The sequence below is a fragment of the Tetrao urogallus genome (genome assembly GCF_951394365.1).
Source record: "Tetrao urogallus genome assembly, chromosome: 5".
NCBI classification, from domain to species: domain Eukaryota; kingdom Metazoa; phylum Chordata; class Aves; order Galliformes; family Phasianidae; genus Tetrao; species Tetrao urogallus.
Window position 1 is genome coordinate 39915051 of NC_136818.1, and position 18629 is coordinate 39933679.

Here is an 18629-nt window from a genome sequence, read left to right on the forward strand (position 1 = left end):
GCACCAGAACAAAATATACAAGAAATATCTTCTAAAACACTCAGTCTTCACAATCATAAAATGTTACATTTGTGGATACCTTCATGAGCCCCTGCGGGAAGATTGAAGATGTAAGAAGTTAAGGAAGTAGCTCGTAAGCATCTTAGGGATGTGCTGCTTTCAGAAACAAAACAAACAGGAAGTGTACGAGTATGTACAGATATCATCTGTAAAGAAAACATCTAACTTTCCTATTTAAATAGGAGATGTAAGGAGCTGAAACAAGAACAGATTTGATACAGTGCCAGAGAGAATGAAGAAAAAGATGAACAGGTCACAGGTTAAACAATTTTCTAAGTTAGGAACCTTAATACTGAAGCATTCTCTCAATAGGTATTTAAATAAATGGCTCTTCCAAAAATAATCATCACACTGACATGAAGATGCCCTGAAACTAAGACAATCAGGAAAAAGAAAATGCAGAAAGCAAAAGCATTAAAAATGTACTCATCAAATTTTAAATAAAAGTCTATATCAAAATTGATTTGCAAATCACCATGGAGTTTTATTTCCACTTTTCAAGACAGAATGGAAGTCCTAGATCTGCCTATTAGCTTGTCATCAAAGCCTGCTCCTGGCACAAGCAGACCATGCATGCATGCATACCGTGCTGACAATTAGCATTACAAATATAATCTGAACGATCAAAGGTCTTCCCATTCTTACCTCCTATCCAAAGTAGTCTTACCTTCCCCCTTTCACAAAACAGTGTTGAAAAAGGATATCATTGCCTCAGACTGCAGATGGCAGAGCAGCTTCTCCAAAGGAGGGTAGCGGCGGAGTGATGGAACACAGCCCACCATGATGAGTTTGTGCTTGGCTCTTGTGATAGCAACATTGAGTCGTCTCCAATCCTTCAGGAGGGCACCAAGCTGATAAATAAACAATCTGCTTTTATTTTTCCCATGTAAGTTGCAGAATTAGAGGTGGATAATTTTCAAAATGCATCTAAGTTTAAGGTTCAGGATAGTTTTTAAACTGGAATGAATGTCAGGTTAGGATGAACAACTCACATTTTCATCGTTACTGTTCCTAACAAAAGACACAATTATGATACTTTTGTCTCTTCCTTGGTACTTGTCTATAGTGTTGACTTCCACTCTGCTCTCCTTCAGTCTTGCCATCAAATCAGTGATGACTTTCAACTGATGTCTGTATGGAGATATAATACCAATGTCTGAAGGCTTACAGCCAGCCTAAGTGAAGCAAAAACAGAAAATAGTCACTGTAGTTAACTTGTTTTTCTTTTTTTTTTTCTCCAGCTGAAGAAGCCTGTAGGATTTTTTTTTTTTTTTTTTTTTTAAGTAGTGCTGCAAGCTATCATCTCTGCAATAAGAAATCAATGGAACTCTAAATGAGATTGGTATAAATCAAGGAAAATATTAATTACTGCAAGATCCCAAGCTTTGTCTTCACCTAGCATAGACAGGCATTCTCAAAATCCTCATTCTTCTTTTTTCTTCAGACTGGGAAGTAAATATGCAGAACTATTCATTAGTCTGCATCACTCCTCAAGTTGACTAGATTATGGCCTCAAGTTGCTCTAGAGGAGGTTTAGATTGGATATCAGGAAAAACTTCTTTACAGAAAGGGTTGTTAAGCAGTGGAATAGGCTCCCCAGGGAGGTGGTTGAGTCACCATCCTTGAATGTGATTAAAATCTGTTTGGATGTGGTGCTCAGGGACATAATTTAGCGGTGGGTGGTTAGAGTTAGGGTAGTGTGGTTAGGTTGCAGTTGGACTTGGTGATCTTTTTAGGTCTTTTCCAACATGTGCAACTCTGTGATTCTATGAAATAAGGGAAAAAGGCAAATCCCTTCCCCTCCCCCTCACAAGAAAGCCCATCCTCATCTCTTAAAGCATTTAGCACTCAGCTTTTATTTCACCCCAAACTCCAACCAGGCATGTGACAGGGAATTGAATGCGGACTTCAGACCCCTTATGTAGCAGCACAAAGCCAACCATGAATTTACCCTCACAGTTATCCCTCCAAGAATAACCACACACACGTAGTCAGAATTTCCACAGCAATGTAAGATTAATTACAGAACACTCCCTCTTAAGCAACATTCAAGTAAAAGATACCTTAATGAATAAAGTTGTGAGGAAGAACACTAGTTTGGCTTCTGTCACATTACATACACCACCTTTTTCTGTGTGTTCTGGTGCTGGGACCTTTAAAAATATAAATGGAAAATAATGAGCATCTCTGAAGGTGCACTGTATTCTGATCCTTAACTCACTCTATCATACACTGTTTATGCTACTTTTTATTTTAAGGTAGGGGTAAATGCTAAATTCTACACAGTACTTGTATCGGAAATTAACCTCAGAGCATTTACAAAACATGTTGAAACAATTAGATAGAACTTGTTTCCAGTAATAGCCATTTCATAACTCCAAATTTCTAGTAAGAGCAAGTCACCTCAAGAAACTGTCAAGGCTCCATCATCTGATTTCACATTTATACAATACATATAATAAAAATAGACTTTGTGGTGAGGATTCTTTTCGTTTTGTTTGACTGCTGTAATACATGAATCTTGTATTGAAGACGGACTTCTACATTTGAGATGGATTTTCTAGCATATAACAAAATTTAAATGGAAGAGAAATAAATGAACTTGACCTTTTCAGTGTTCAGAAAACATACAGGTTTGTCTGGCTCAAGTACTTCTTTCAACCATATTTTTGAAGCATCTGCAAGCTCCAGTTTCAGCATTTTTAGATTTGGCAAATTAGCAGTGGCATTTGACACCTTCTCTGATCCACATTCCAGTTTGCCTTCATACACTAGCTTGTTACTCAGTGACATAATTTTACTAAGGATGAAGAAGAAAGAAGTGGTGTCAAATCTTGTAATTTCAATCTCATTTAAAAAAAAAAAAAATACAAAGGAAAACTACTGTAACAAATAAGTTTAACATACCAACATACCTGTTCATTCTGTATTGCACAGTCAACTGGACAACAGCATTTTGGTTTTGCTCCAGCCTTTTAAATAAACTTTCACTCATACCAAGATCTCTAGTACAAAGTAAACAATTCACAAAAGCATGTCAGACAACATACTGCAAAAGCCCTCCCAAAATTCATATTACTGGTACTTGTCCAGCGAATCTCACCTTGCTTCTGAATTCTGTACAAGTGGAGGCAGCTGCTGATGGTCCCCCACCAGCACAAACCTTTTGGAACAGAACAGTGGCCCCAGACAGATGGGCTGGCTTATCTGGGAAGCTTCATCAACTATACAGAAATCAAACTGCTTCTGAACAAAGATGGGGTGATTTATGCCCATGCAGGCTGTTGCTACCACTGGCTGAAAAAAAAAAAAAAAAAAAAAAAAAAAAAAAAAAAAAAAAAAAATCGAGACACACTAATAAGAGAAAGCTTCAATCCCTGCACAGAACATTTTTCTGGTTAAAAAAAAAAAAATTAAATTAACTAAAGATAAAACCAATAAATTTTAGCCCTTTAAATCAATGCCATTCACGCTGCACACATATTGACCTTGTGTTCTTAAAAGTCTTGCAATCTTGAAATCTCACTCTTTCAATTAATTTACTTTGAAGTTGCCACCACCTGTTTCTCCAACTCTTTGGGAATTATTAAATGTAATTATCAGCTATTTTGTGTAAACATAAAAAATGCTTTTCAGCTTTTAGACTACTAGAATTAATCATTCTTGGCTGTAATGAAATTGCAATGATGCAGGAATTGAGCATCTGTTTCAGCACAGATTTCTCCTGCCAGTAACACACTCTTGAGATGGGTTCCTAACTCTACAGCATCCGACCAACCAGAATACTAACATAATATGCATTGCAGGCCTTGCAGAAACACTTCTCTCACCTGACTGTTGTAGAGCTCTTCCAAATCCATTACAGATTTAATTGATTTGGACCTGCAAATTTCTTCTTCTGTAAATTTCCGTATATCTGGATGAACCTTCTGAGCTCTTCCCAAACGCAAGAAGCCTACTTTGAATTTGGCTAGCTTCAGCAGGATATTGTCCACAGCAGTGTGTGTAAAACTAGTCAGAAGAACACTGAAGCCACAAGCAGAGAGAATTCTCACCTAGTGAGTGGAGAAGAGGAAAAAAAAATTGCTTTTAGCTTACAGAAAGACTTAGCGTGACCAAGGCTGGGGTGGAACACTAAGTTTTCAAATGGAGCCAACAGCAAGTATGACTACATTAATATAATTCTTCCCAGCCAAATCAGCTAGTGTGCTATTATCAAGGGAATATGAGCAATAGAACTGACACATCTCCTAAACAGCAGGCTTACTACACGTGATACAGAAGAGTAAGAGAAGGACATCTACACATGCTTGCAAACTACATTAAAAAGGCAGTGTGCCAAAGAACATCAATACTGTATGCAGAAGCCTTCCAGACTAATTCTGGAAATAATTTTCCCCATGAGAGTTTAACGTCAAATTCAGTGGAATGAGCTGATCCAGTAACAGCAGCAGCTTGCTCACTCTTCATCTTCCTCTTGCCCCACCAGTTCTCATACAGCAGGGAAATGAAAGGAGGCAGAAGACAAAACACCCGGTCAGGAAAGATAACAACTGGATGTGAAATATCACTTCTTTCAGGAACAGCTCAGCCTACGGCCTGAACCCAGTAAGTTCCTGCAGCCCATTTCTGGGGAGAGAAAACCACTCGCCAGAAGGGTCAGTGACCGGACCACACAGCTTCAGCACCTTGGGTTTATACAGCTCCCATTGGGCAAATTGTAGACTTCCCCAAAGAGTCCTTTTTTTGAGCTGCAATTGAAGGCTTGAGAACTTGTTGGCATTTAGGGACAAAAATTGTATCATTAAAATGTCACAAAGTGATTAGGTATTACTTCAATTTCTTCCTTCTCACATATTCCCATAGAAGCAAAAGACAATCCTATTCCACACAGCAAATTTTCAGTTCTACTAAATAAAAGCTCTTAAATTGAAACAAAAAGTTTCCTTCTTTGAAATTACACCAATAGCAGTACACTGAGTTAGGGCCATTACTTGAGAAGAGCATAAAATGTGTTTAATGCTCTCCAAATCTTACAAATCTTTTCAAAAATCAAAGCACAGGATCTTACCAGAGCGCATATTGTAGTTGTTTTTCCTGTTCCTGGCATACCCACAATAAGCGTGTAGTCTTTTGAAAGCAACACTTGTTTCATTGCCTGTTTCTGAGGCTTATTCAGACCTTTAAAGCAGAAAAAATAACAGGAAAATGTCTACACTTCATAATTATACTTGCTAGAGCAATAATGTTCAACTTTGCAATATGCAGACAAGTAGTACAGGGTCTGTACTGCAATCTCAGAAACACATCATTGAAGATGTTTTGTGACCTTCTGCAGTTTACTTTTTCTGATAGCCTAAATGTGATTGATATTTTGTTGCTATTTTCTATTTTTCTTTTCATCATAGAATCATAGAATCACCAAGGTTGGAAAAGACCTAAGAGATCATCCAGTCCAACCGTTCACCTATCACCAATAGCTCCCACTAAACCATGTCCCTCAACACAACATCCAGCCTTTCCTTGAACACCCCCAGGGTCGGTGACTCCACCACCTCCCTGGGCAGTCCATTCCAGTGCCTGACCACCCTTTCTGAAAAGTAATACTTCCTCATGTCCAGCCTGAATCTCCCCTGCTGTAGCTTGAAGCCATTCCCTCTGGTCCTATCACTAATGACACGAGAGAAGAGGCCGACCCCCAGCTCACTACAACCTCCCTTCAGGAAGTTATAGAGAGCAATGAGGTCTCCCCTGAGCCTCCTCTTCTCCAGGCTGAACATTCCCAGCTCCTTCAGCCTCTCCTCCTATGGCCTGTGTTCCAGACCCCTCACCAGCTTTGTTGCCCTCCTTTGAACACGTTCCAGGGCCTCAATGTCTTTCTTGCAGTGAGGGGCCCAAAACTGGACACAGCACTCGAGGTGCGGCCTCACCAGTGCTGAATATAGGGGAACAATCACCTCTCTGCTCCTGCTTGCAACACTGTTTCTGATGCAAGCCAGGATGCCATTGGCCTTCTTGGCCACCTGGGCACACTGTCAGCTCATGTTCAGCCAAGCATCAATCAATACCCCCAGGTCCATTTCCTCTACGCAGTCCTTCAGCCACACCGCCCCAAGCCTGTAGCGTCGCCTGGGGTTGTTGTAGCCGAAGTGCAGGACCCGGCATTTGGCCTTGTTGAAACTCATCCCATTGGCTTCAGCCCAGCTCTCCAGCCTGTCCAGATCGATCATACCCATTTTCATATTCAAACACGCAAAGTGAATTGCACAGATAGCATCATCTTGCTCAGAAAAAAAAAAAAAAAAAACACCACAGGAAGAAACCAGAGCTGTGTTTCCCAGTCTGATGCAGATGAGCAGTACAGTCTGGTTATTTGGATTAGGCAAAGCTCAAGCAAAAACAAACAAACAAACAATCAAGGGGCATGAAGAATTATTGGTGTCTTACTGAAAGCCAGGTTTTGTTTGCAAGTATGGGAAGGAACTGTTACTCCCTGTCTTCCAGTATTTGTTAATCCATCATTCTTCAGTTCTAGCACATACACCTTCCTCTCACTTCCTTCCCCTTTCAGTGGTTTGCTAGAAGGCTGGGCAAAATTCTTATTTGAAGCAGACCTCCAAGCAACAAGGCGCATCTTTAGTTTTCAGAAAGTTTTTATAAGTAGTTATTTGATTTAAGACAAGTGAGTTATGTTTTCAAAGACATCTCAGTCAGCAGTAGTGCTATTTTCACTGACTATGACACTATCACATACATCCTCTGTTCAACAACAACAAAAAAAAAAACCAAAAAAAATAGGAGTGCCACAAAGCTTCATATATTGCAGAGTAGCCAACAAGTCAATAGAAGAGCCTATAGAAGTGAATGTTTACATCAAAGCCCATCTCCTTCCTTCCACTGCCTCAAAGTCCACTTCCTCTATCCCAAGTCTTTCTTGTTCTCAATTTTGTAACAATTAGAGAATGCTAAAACTGCAAGCTACAGGAACTATTAAAAGTAAAACAAAATTCTAAGCAGACATCTGGTCACATCTTCCAAGTAGCTCGACTGATCACAGAAATACATGTAATATAATGTAATGAAATGTCACAGAAAGACATGCAATGCCAGAATTTATTTTTAAACAAAAAACTACTACTAGACCCTGATGTAGAAAAAGAGAACTTGTATTAACTGTGATAAATGCTTTGGCAATAGAAATATACCATTAATCATAAGACTTCGGGAGGAAAAAAACAAAGCTTTAATACCCTTTAAAATACTTGCAACAGCTTCCTTTGCTCCTGGAGGAAGGACTGAGCTCAAATGCTGAATAAAACGAGGTTTGTGGAAGTCAATGATCAAGTTGCGGAGCTTTTCACTGCAGATGCAAAAATACAAGAATCGTGAGTTTCTCATTGAGAAAAACCTAAAAATACTCAAAGTGTGAAATTAATTTGATTCTTCATACCTGACTGGGGAATCTTTCATCAGTTTAGAGAGGTTTTCAAAGGGAACTCCTATACCACTGTCTCCTTCTTCATGATCCAACCTAAAAGTGGTACTCTCAGGGAGCTTTGATAAATTCCTGAAGGACGACAGTAAGATGCACAAATTAATTCTGCTTACAAGCAGTAAGTTGATGATAAAAGTCTCATTAATAAGGGCACATTTCAAGGCAGTGTAGTCCGAATAATTAAAGTTACTAATAACAAAAACAACCAGAGTATCCATGGAAACTTATGTCGGAGATACACTTTGCAGGTATGTTTTTTAATCAGTCAACATAGGCATAGGGACACCGATCTGCCACCTTCAGTCATGATTTTTAGAATATACCTGCATGAGCCAAGCAAGAAGAGTCAGACCATTTCAGAGCTTTTTTGAGGCCTGGGAGTGCCTTTCTTGAAGCTCATATCACAGTGCTGCCAAGCAGATGTTTTTCCTTTTATTCTATTACCTGCCCAACAAACAGGAGATTGTTGTTGCACTGATTTCTCTCACGTAGCCAGTAGCCAAGCCAAGCAAACCATTTTCTTCTCCACTCACAACGACTCTATCACCAACCAAGAGGTTTGCTCCAGGTACAACACCATTTTTACGTTGGAAAGAATGCAGATATTGTCCTTCGGAAACTTCCTGAACTTGATCAATTCTGATCATGTTTCCAACACAGTCTCCAGCCTTCTCTCTGTGAAGATATTACAGAAAAATTAATTTTTCAATATAAGATCCCCTCAGTAAGACAAATATTTTATATACGTAAGCAAGAAATAAAAAAATTTAGTCAGTTTTCAATAGCCTCTATGACCAGAGAAGAATTGTAAAGATATACAAACACTTTATACTTGCTTCAACCTAATTGCTTGTTTCACCTAAAACACCACATAAACAAACTCATTTAAATGGGTCCACAAACCACCCATTAATTTTTGCATAGCTACTATGTCCAGGGATGTAAGACAGAAAGTACTTCAGCCAGCAAGAGCCCTTAGTGTTTATCCACATTCTCAGGCAAACATAGGAGCAGAGCCCAAAATACATCATTATTTGTCAATAAAACCCTCAGAAAACCAGTGCAGTGAGCTGGACTCACAGCCAACATCCAGTGTCAGCCTTCAGGAACTGAAACAAAATGATACAATTTCTACTTTGGAAGGTTGAGACTGCAATTAACTTACTGCTTCCCACGCCTGACTTAACAGCAACAACAACAGAAAAACATATATCAAAAATATATATCCTGTAAGTGTAGCAAGCTAATGATTTCATCAGCTCACATCTCAAACTCTACTTTACAAGAAGTACATCTGATTATTTCTACAAGCAGTAGAAAACATCTAGGTTCCCTTGTGAGGAAAACAATGCCTCGCTTCCAAGCATTCATTTGTACCAGGTTAGAAATTCATCTTACCTTTCCAAAGAAGGTATCATCCATATATTTTTATACCCCTTTTTACTGTCTCCACTTTGCATCTCCAAGGTTAACATCAGATACCACAGACTGAAGTACTCTAAGTGGGAAGGTTTCAGGTGCTGTGTCTCTTTTTCAATAATGGGTATCATAGCAGGAGGAAAAGACACACCAGCCATCCTTTCTTCTACAGCTCTAAGAATAGAACCAAGCACAGCAAAGAATCAACTTCCACCACATTTCCTGCAAGTCAGTTTGTACATGAGACCAATTTAAGTTTATACTGAAACACTGAAAAATATAGCATTTAATTTATCATCACTGAAATAAAGTTGATTACATGTCCTTTGTTCCTACAATCTCATTTAATCACTTCACATCATCTGTATGACTTTGAATTAGGGAAAATAAGTAGAAGACCAATTGAAAACCTCCCAAGAATAATTCTGCAAACATTAAAGCATTTCATCTTCTATTTCTTTTTTAGTAAGATATGAATACCATGGTGGTGCTTACTTAAGCAAATGGGATTTAACAGTTAATAAAAAAGCAGACTTCAAGTCAACTCACCTTGGAATTAAGCCTCAATAGGCATTTATACATAATCGTGCACTTAAAAATGCAAACCAAGTGAAAAAAAAGTTAGTTCAAAAGTTGTTAAAACAGCTGGTGACTTAGGAATAACATAATGCCGCAATACCTGAATGTTATAATGATTTATGAAGCAATTACTAAACCATATTACACTTATGCACAAAGCCAGTTCCCTCAAAATTTCATTCCTACAACCTGAAAAAACAAATGGTCGGATCAAAGAAAATGTAAGAGTTATTACGCTGGAGTTTATGGAACATTGTTTGGGAGTGCAAGAGTTGTCATGAAGAAATAAAATCAAATCACAAAGGTCAAATAATAGTATCAAAGGCTGAAGTTATTCTTATTTAAAAAAGAAGTATCAAACCAGGGTGGTGGGATTTTTTTCTTACCTGCTATATAGAAAGCAATTGTGTATTTGGGAACAGTATTTACAGGCTTGACTGTCATCAATTACAGGAGGCAAAGCAGCAAGCTGTGACTGCTGTCTTCCCACAGCAGATTTATACATACTGTGCATTAAGTAGAAGGCCACCTGGTTTCTTAGCTTTATTAATTCTGTCAAGAAAAGAACGAACTAAGCTGGTATTTTAAGTGTAGCTTTTAATCATTCTTAGTCCAAAAGAAACCATGCATCACACTTCAGTCAGTTAAGAAGTAGATACTCATATAGCAAAGTCCTAATGAAGTATTAATAAAACATATTTAAGTTTTGAACATCAACTTCATAGAATAAATAAAATTACAACAAATGATACAGCCAAGTATAACTTGCTCCATGAGAGAAAATCCTGCTAGTTCAACTATTACTGAAATGCTTCATTATGATTAAACTAATCAAGTAGGTTTCAAGGGCGGGAGGATAACGTCACCTCTTCTATCCATGCGAGTTCCACTAACAGGATACATAGTACCAGTTTTAAGATAAAGAAGAAATCCAGCTTCAGGATCCATTCTCCTTTCTAAATTCAACAACGTATACAGGATAACCTGCAAACATTTTATATGAAACATACTGCGTGTCATGTATATATAAATACTAAAACAGCTTCATAAGATAATTTATGTAGCCATTACTATTACAAATAATTTAGAAAGCATAACTAAAAAGCACCTAACCAAGCATTTGACTTAAAAGGCATCTTCCTTAACAAAAGTTTATACATGACTGCCCCTCACTCAGACCAGCTATCTGTCAAGATGTACAATTATAGTTCTTCAAGCTCTTTGCCTCGAGCTAATACTCAAATGTTTAGTAAGAAGAGACTAATCAACAGTTTTTCAGGATAAAAGCCATAAAGCTGTTTGAAAGACTTAAATAAGCATATCTCCCACACCTCAGCTAATTTTTAAATCATCAGCTTTGAGCATGCCAGGGTTGCTCATCCATAAATCCAGATTACATCACATACAAACCAAATGTTTCATATTCTTGAGACAAAGTCAGTCATTCTAATAAGACAGATTGCTCATAGCCACCAATAGTCAAATTACACTTCTTTTTGTACCTGACTCCTGTGCTCTATAGAGTTTGATTCCTTGCCAGATTTGAGCTCTAATGGCATTATCCTGGACTGTACTCCGCACCGACGATGGATTTTCACCCTGGCTGTAACATCAATCTTTCCCTTCAATCCAAACCTGGGAGACCAAATGTTCTCTTCAACGTCTAAGATATCTACAATTTCTACCTTAGAAGAGCAATCTCCTGTTTTCTCTTCACTTGGCCTAGGAAGAAACCAAAGGAAGGGGGAAGATAATGATTTTCCTTAATATTTCAAGATTAAAACACATTGCAGTATGCGTGTGCTGACAAACTATTAACATCTGAATAGTAGTTTAATATTCCAGTTTTTAGTCATATTTACAGCAACTTCTACCTTAGCCAGCTGATTAAAAGAACAAGGATGTTTAAGTACTAACGCATCTACTCTCTACCACATTGCTCACAATGATTTTAACATCACTGTCATTTTTATGTTAGTCCTCCCTCAGCCTTGTAATAATCATTCTTGATGTCTTTCCCACTACTCATAATTGCAACTAAATACGGAGCTCAATGTTAGCTATTTAGGTATCCAGGCAATTAATTGCTCCATGTCAGTTAAGAGATTTGTATAAAAAGCTCTCTTCTAAAAATTGAAAGTGTCCCAAATAAGATACACAAATTAGAATCATTTCTAATTTTGGATTCTTACAGTTTCAGTTGCATTTGATTTTGGTTAGCTGGATTGCGCATGAACTCTTCTGTCCACTTAAAAAATGAAGGCAAATATTCTTCTATCTCCTGCATTACCTCTGTTTGTTTCAGCTTTAAGTGATACCTACAAAACAAAGCCATTTACATTAGGGCAATGGCAAAATTAGCTTCACCTTTGGTACAAAAGTACTTCACATTCATGGAAATAATTGTCAAGTTTAAAGAACCATCTTTAAAACACAGATAGCAACACATTCACATCACCCTATTAATTCATAAAACTACAGCTGAGCACCCATTAAGAGAAATAAACTACATTTCCCATTTAACTCCAGCAGGGCAGGCATATTAAATTACATTATAGAGCAGGGAAATAAGAGATACCAAAATTTCATTAAGATTGTTTGGTAAGATGCTCTCCTAATAACAGTAACCATTTGTTAAAGCATCTAATCTCCCAAACATAAAACTAGATCCTTGCAATGTACTTACATTTCTCTGAGATACTTCTGCCCAAAAACAATTTTATTTGCTAGTTCCTCCACTTTTTCAGGTGACAAGTTATTTGTTATGGATTGCTGGAAAATTTCATGAAGAACTGTACCAATGAGTGTTTGCCATGAACCACACTCAGAGCCCTGCAATACAATTGCACAGTACAAAAGGTTTAAGATTCATATTCATTTCATGCAGATTTTCCACAGAATTTCTGGACTTATTTGTTGCATGTGACACATCTCAATTGTTTTCATAGCAAAATCATTAGATCTTTTATCTCACTTATTAATATGGATTCAAATGTGATTGCAAATACAGACAAACTGCAGTGAGTCTCTTCTATTGCTTTATCTCCCATTTTTATTCCAAATCCACTATTAGGATACAATCCCTAAGCAATTAAAGAAGGAACAGATTCACATTTTAAAGTGTATTTCAAGAAGGTTTTCCTTGTGAACAGCATTAACAGCAGCACTTCCTAATGCAACAATCTTTACTATCCCAGAAATACTATGTTTACATTATCCATATTTGAAGCAATTTCCTGCATTTTATGAACTCACATAAAATTATTCCAACATCAGAGTGGCTCAGAAACCCACCTAGTTCACTGCCAGGAATGGATAAATTATGACTTCTGCATAAGCCCCTACCAAACAGCCGGAAAGACAATCAGTTTGTTTGGAAGTTAATGGTATCTTTCACAGAACCAGTGGTGTGGAACCTGAACACAACTCAAAGAGTGGCATTATCAGAGTCAGGACCCTTTGTGTTGTCCTGTATGGGAACTGCTGAATCACAGCCCGTACCTCCGATTGATCACCTGAAGTGAGCAGTGAATCAGCCATGAAGCATAGGTGAAGGCAATTCTCCTGTGCTGCCAGAAGGGTGGATCCTGGCTCCATCTCTCCTAGACCCATTTAAGAGCTGACTGCCAGTGGGGAAGGATCTCTTCTGGAGATCCCTCCTCTGGCATTTTGCAGCGAGCCCAGGACATGGGTAAGTTTTCTATCTATTTTCTTTTTGTTATTATAATCTGCTCTGCCAAATTCTCTTGCTTATTTCGTAATTATAACATCTTTATACTCACTGACTATATGTGTCCCTTCCCAACAATTAATCTATTCCCGTTACTTCTCTAATGAAGGCCTCCTGTTGACATCTCTTTTCAGTCTGAACATCCTGCACTTTGATTTCTTGCTCTGGTCACAGTTCCCCAGCCAGCCTGTTTACTACTTCCCTTGCCCATCTGGATTTACATGCTCCTCATGTCTAGTTTTCCTCAGCTGGAACTGGCAGCCATCGCTACTCTACCACTCACATATCAGCAAGGACAACCACAAGAAACCTTTTTTCTCTTTGAGTTCCAGCACAGATTTCAGAATTAGCCCACACCAACCCTGACTACAGTACAGGCATACAGTAGCTAGATCTGGAGCTAACACATGCTTCTCATGGGGTACCAGAAAAGCCTTTGCTGAAATGGCTGATGTTTCAGAAGCTTTTTAGTAGCCAAATAAGACTACATTTTCATATAGCCAACAAGAGGTGCACATCTAGCGAAAACTTCTTACGCACAAGAAAACATGGCTAGGAACAAGAAGAGTATAAAAGAAGTTGCCAGAAAACTAGAGCGAGAAGCATATTTTTGTCCCCGTTTTCTGTATTAACAACTCAGAATAATTTCAACTGAAATTCTGAAAAACAAACATAACAAAAAAAAAAAAAAGTAGTCCAAAAAGCAAGTTTTCCCTCTGAATTGCTCTTTTTTTGTAAACGTTATGACTAGCTACTGACATTTTACAACATCACATTTCAAACAGTTTTAGTACTGAGCTAAGCCACCATTCTCAGCTGAAACATTAACTTATTAATGCTACAACATCAGGTGTTTTAACACTTACCCTAAACCTTTCACTCAGCACCGCTTTTCTCATACATCGAATGCTACTGGATATCGTAGTGCCAGAGAGCAACAAATCTGGGTAAAGAATAAGATATCCAGACTGCTCACTTATTATCCAGGTACCAGAGCTACAGTCCCCTTCTAAATGAACAATGTCTCCTGGAACAACTGGAACAGACTCCCTGTAAAGCAAAACATTTCAACAACAATTTGCAAGCACAGGATACCATATGTAAGAAACTAACAGATTCAATATACTTCAAAACCTGAGGTTACTATGAGCTTTTTACTGGCAAAACTTTAATTCTGAGCACTAGGTCACGGATCAAATCCACATGAAGAGAAATCCTGATGACTACAAATCATTCCAGATTCGTCATTACAGATTTATCCTTTCAGCCATTTTAGAACCGATATATTTTACACCGACATGCTATACTTGATGCTTATAATATCTCCTTATAGTTAAGGGCTTAAACTGCTTCAGAAGCTCAGCAGAATCTCAAAGCACCGCTCACCAGCTGTTCTGAAGGACGCACAGCTCCGTATCTCCCGGCGATGTGGAAGCGCTGACCGCCAGGTGCTTCTCAGGGTCGCGTCCCTCCCGCCGCACCGGGCGGACCTCCAACACGCGGTACCTGTTGTTCAGCCCGCTCCTGAGCGCCGCGTTACAGGACTCGGTCATCGTCTTCTGAAAGCACAATTAACGCTGCCAAACCCACCGCAGTGCTTGACGAGGAAACAGACCAGCACAAACCCACCTCCACTGCTAGAACGCGTGTCAGCGCGGATAAATAGACGACTACAGCGTGCTTTTTAAATTGCACACAGGCCTTTTCCCTTCTCCCTCCCGCCGCCCAGCACCGCAGTCCCTCTGCTACACAGCAGCCAGCCTCACCTCAACCCCGCAGCGCACCCCAACCGAATGCCGCGCGCCGCGCGCCGCGCCAATCTCCGCGCAGGCGCAGCACAGCCCTCCCATCTCGCCTGCCCAGATACTCCACCCCCAGCTCGATCATTGGTGGGGACGAAGGCAGAGCAACCAATGGGAGTTGCCGGAGGGCGGCGCGAGCTTCCCGCGCGCGGGATGAAAAGCAGAAGCTGTGCGGGCGGCCTGCGCTGTGAGGAAGCCTAACAGGCTGCGGTCAGCGCTCCTCACAACGGGACTGCTGGAAAAAGCAGAATTAAAGGTGCTTTTCTCTCTCAAATGTTTGTGGGTGAACCTCAGCCCAGGAGTTGAGCTTTCCTTATGACAAACACGAGCCGGTGCAACCAAGCACCAGCCCTCTGAGGCGATGCAGCAGTCTCAGACGTGCACGGTTGCCCCCTTTGCTACTTTTTGGTCACAAGAGCACTACTTGAGGAAACCGTTCTTGCTCCTGTCAAGTCGAGCTAGGACTAAAGAACGCAGGTATTAAGTTTATTCTCGATATATTAGTATTCTGCACTTAAAATGCCAGGAAAAATAACAGTGGAGTAATTGGAGTTTGGCCTTGTATTCCTAATGTAGCCAGACTCTGAGAAACAGGACTGTGCTCCAGCCCTGGGAAGACAACACGAGCAGGGGTCAGGTACCCAGCAGGAGGATCCAGCTTGACATTTGAAGGGTAAGATGGCACTTAAATGAGCCCCTTTTCTTAGGGTTAACCTTCAAGTACACATAGCCTATGTTTATAAGCTTTCCCTTGCAGAACTGCTAATATTCATAATGGAATAATTTGTTCTTTTAAACACACAGGCACACAATTTAGTACAGTATTAAAACAGATTATTGTACAGGAGCTTTTTGCTTTGTACATGTGATAGAGGCTGCAGAATGCAAGGTTATCTCTACATTCCTATGCAGAGGGAATAAGACAAAACAATACAGACACTGGAAATTAGCAGTCTAAAAAGAAGATTCAAATACAAGTTTTTGTGTGAAGTAACTGCAAACTACATACGTAATGCAAAAACAAATGCCTCCATTACAGCAAGCAGAAATTTCCATTGTAAGGATAAAGAATTGAACTCTATTTTAAAGACAGTGTTTAATAACTGGAAACAAACCATCATCTGAGATTTTCAGGAGATAGTATGGATAAGAGATTCTGACCTGAAGGAGTTCTGAAATGGAGAGACCTTTTCCACTTCTATATCTAAGGATATTGGAAATAGCTGAGAACAGAATATATAATATTGGAATGGCTGGAACAGAAAATAAAAAGCAGTACCCAAGGCTGCATTACCAATTCTTCACAGAAGGAACTGTTTCACTGGGTAGAACTAAAGTTACAAGACTCCTAGGAAACAGGTTTTCAGGAAATATGGCAATAATAATTATATCCACTTCCATTCAAGCCTCTCTGTATAATAAAGTTGACATTTGGGATAATCATCTACACTTGCAAATAAAAACTACACTAAAAACATCTTGAAGTTGCAAAAAATGTTTTCTAACATGGTTGTTTTGTGGGGTTGTTTCCCCACACAGAGAAAGCTTTTAAAATTGATTTTGAAGCAATTGTATCAATTTATAGTAACTTCTAAAGTTCCTAGAAAGGATGTGTACAAACCTGTTCAATTGCTATGCTGTGAAATCTAAAAAACTAGAACTAGATCGAAAATAAAACCATGAACTAATGACCACCAGCTTCCCTAACATTTAATTGCTGACAATCTGATAACTTCAGTGTGGTAACAGAGTGGTTCAAAAGAAGTAAGCTCACCTTCTCAAGGAGAGACAATTTAAATGGAAGATTAACTCAAATCCAGCATCTTGACTAATGAAAATGTTCTTCAATAGCAATGAAAAACTTCTCACAGCTTACATATATAGAATATATTTAAATTATGTGTGTATTTATTAGTATTTTAAAAGCAGAAAATAGACACTTCAAAGTGTCCATAGTCATATAGTCACATAGTCATATGACTATGTAGTCCATAGTAAAATGGACTACCAGGGAACACAGCCAGTCAGATATATGGAACACATTAGTCAGATACTCAAAATAGTGTGCTGATTAAGAAATATATTTAATAATAATCTTTTCAAAAAAGGTTAGAAATATCTACCAAAAAAATTAGAAACAAGTCTCCTCCCTTCCAGCTCCCTTTTTCCCTTCATACACCTTTCTGAAGTATTTTAGTACTTTCAAGTAGAATTATTAACACGCTTGTAAGCTCTGTTTTGAAAAAGTAATGCTGAAGATACAGCACTGTAGGGCTGTTTTTCACATTCAGTATCCTACTCAGTTGTTTTGCTGACACATTCTACTGCTGCTTTCTTCTCAAGCGTGAGTATGCTGGATTCTGCTTTACACACACACAAATCACACAAATATATTCATTCAAAATTTTTAATAAAATAAATTCAAATATATCTTGTTCTCTGCCCATAACTGTATTGTTAAATATAAAAGAAATACATACTTTTAAGAAACCAGAAAAAAAAAAAAAGAGTCATGACAGTTGGTTTGAGATACATAACTCAAAATCCAGTCTAATTTTTCAAAATTAAGTAAATTGATCACATAATCCACCAGTTTATTTAATACAACCATTACCAACTCTTAAAGGACACTGCTAAAAATATTGCAATAAATAAATAACTTATATCACATAAGTAAATGCTTTACAGCTTCCCAACTCAAGTGAATAAAATCAGGAGTACCAATGCAAATTATGTATAAATGAGTCCGAACAACAACTTCTCTACAAGGAATTGAAGGAGAAGAAGTATAATAATGTATTGCATACCATACTTTAGAAATAACACATACACACATATACAGACTCTAATATAATCTTCATTTTCTTCTCCATGTGCCTAAATGGTCCATACGCCTAAATACATAAGTGCAGCAGCATGCAGTCCTGTTTGTCCCAAGTTTGAAGGTAGGGGCAGACCTGTTTACAAGAGCCAGTCCTGCAAAGTACGTCATGTTCTCAAAGCCTTCAATAAACTGAATTGAAAACATTATGCTCTACAGAAAAGGTACAGAAATGCCTTGTAAGATTACATGCTAACTGCCTTAAGATCTTTTCTACCACTTATCACTGTACAAGTTTCCCATTTTTATTTGTGTAGATTTTTTTTTTTTTTTAAGAACAGAATGCATGCAACGAAACTGGTTTCTAAATTGCAGGATTACCAATGATTTTAAATACATCTCATCATTTGTTATTGAAGAGGCTGAAAAAACTCCCATATATACCCACACAAAGATACATGCTTTGTTCTTAACATACAGAAAACTTGTACAAAAGGCAAAAAGAAAAAATGGTTAAGTTGTGGTCTACCAAGTTCAGCTTCAACAGAGTTGGCAAGTAGTTGAATAAGAAAACTGTTCCATTTTATTCAAATAAATTTAATCAATTAAAATGTTAAGGAAGAACAGATGTCTAACGAGTAGCTCAGAAAGCAATACAATCATGTGTTTAATTCCTGGAATGGTGATAAAGCTAAACAACTAACAGCTTGAAACCTGTATAAA

General features: G+C 38.4%; 1 protein-coding gene across 1 annotated transcript; it reads right to left on the reverse strand.

The window, feature by feature from the left end:
- Positions 1-53: 53 nt before the first annotated feature.
- DNA2 (DNA replication helicase/nuclease 2) lies at positions 54-18077 on the reverse strand (the record flags this gene model as incomplete). The annotated part of the gene is given in 25 exon segments (XM_079535883.1): positions 54-110; positions 765-911; positions 1053-1235; positions 2124-2213; positions 2668-2860; positions 2976-3065; positions 3164-3357; positions 3891-4115; positions 5132-5241; positions 7311-7420; positions 7511-7627; positions 8000-8230; positions 8954-9148; positions 9940-10105; positions 10420-10537; positions 11056-11275; positions 11746-11871; positions 12240-12385; positions 14150-14333; positions 14670-14842; positions 15050-15091; positions 15094-15177; positions 15179-15200; positions 15202-15290; positions 18051-18077. Coding segments are annotated over 25 exon segments (3339 nt in total).
- Between the last annotated feature and the right edge of the window lie 552 nt (positions 18078-18629).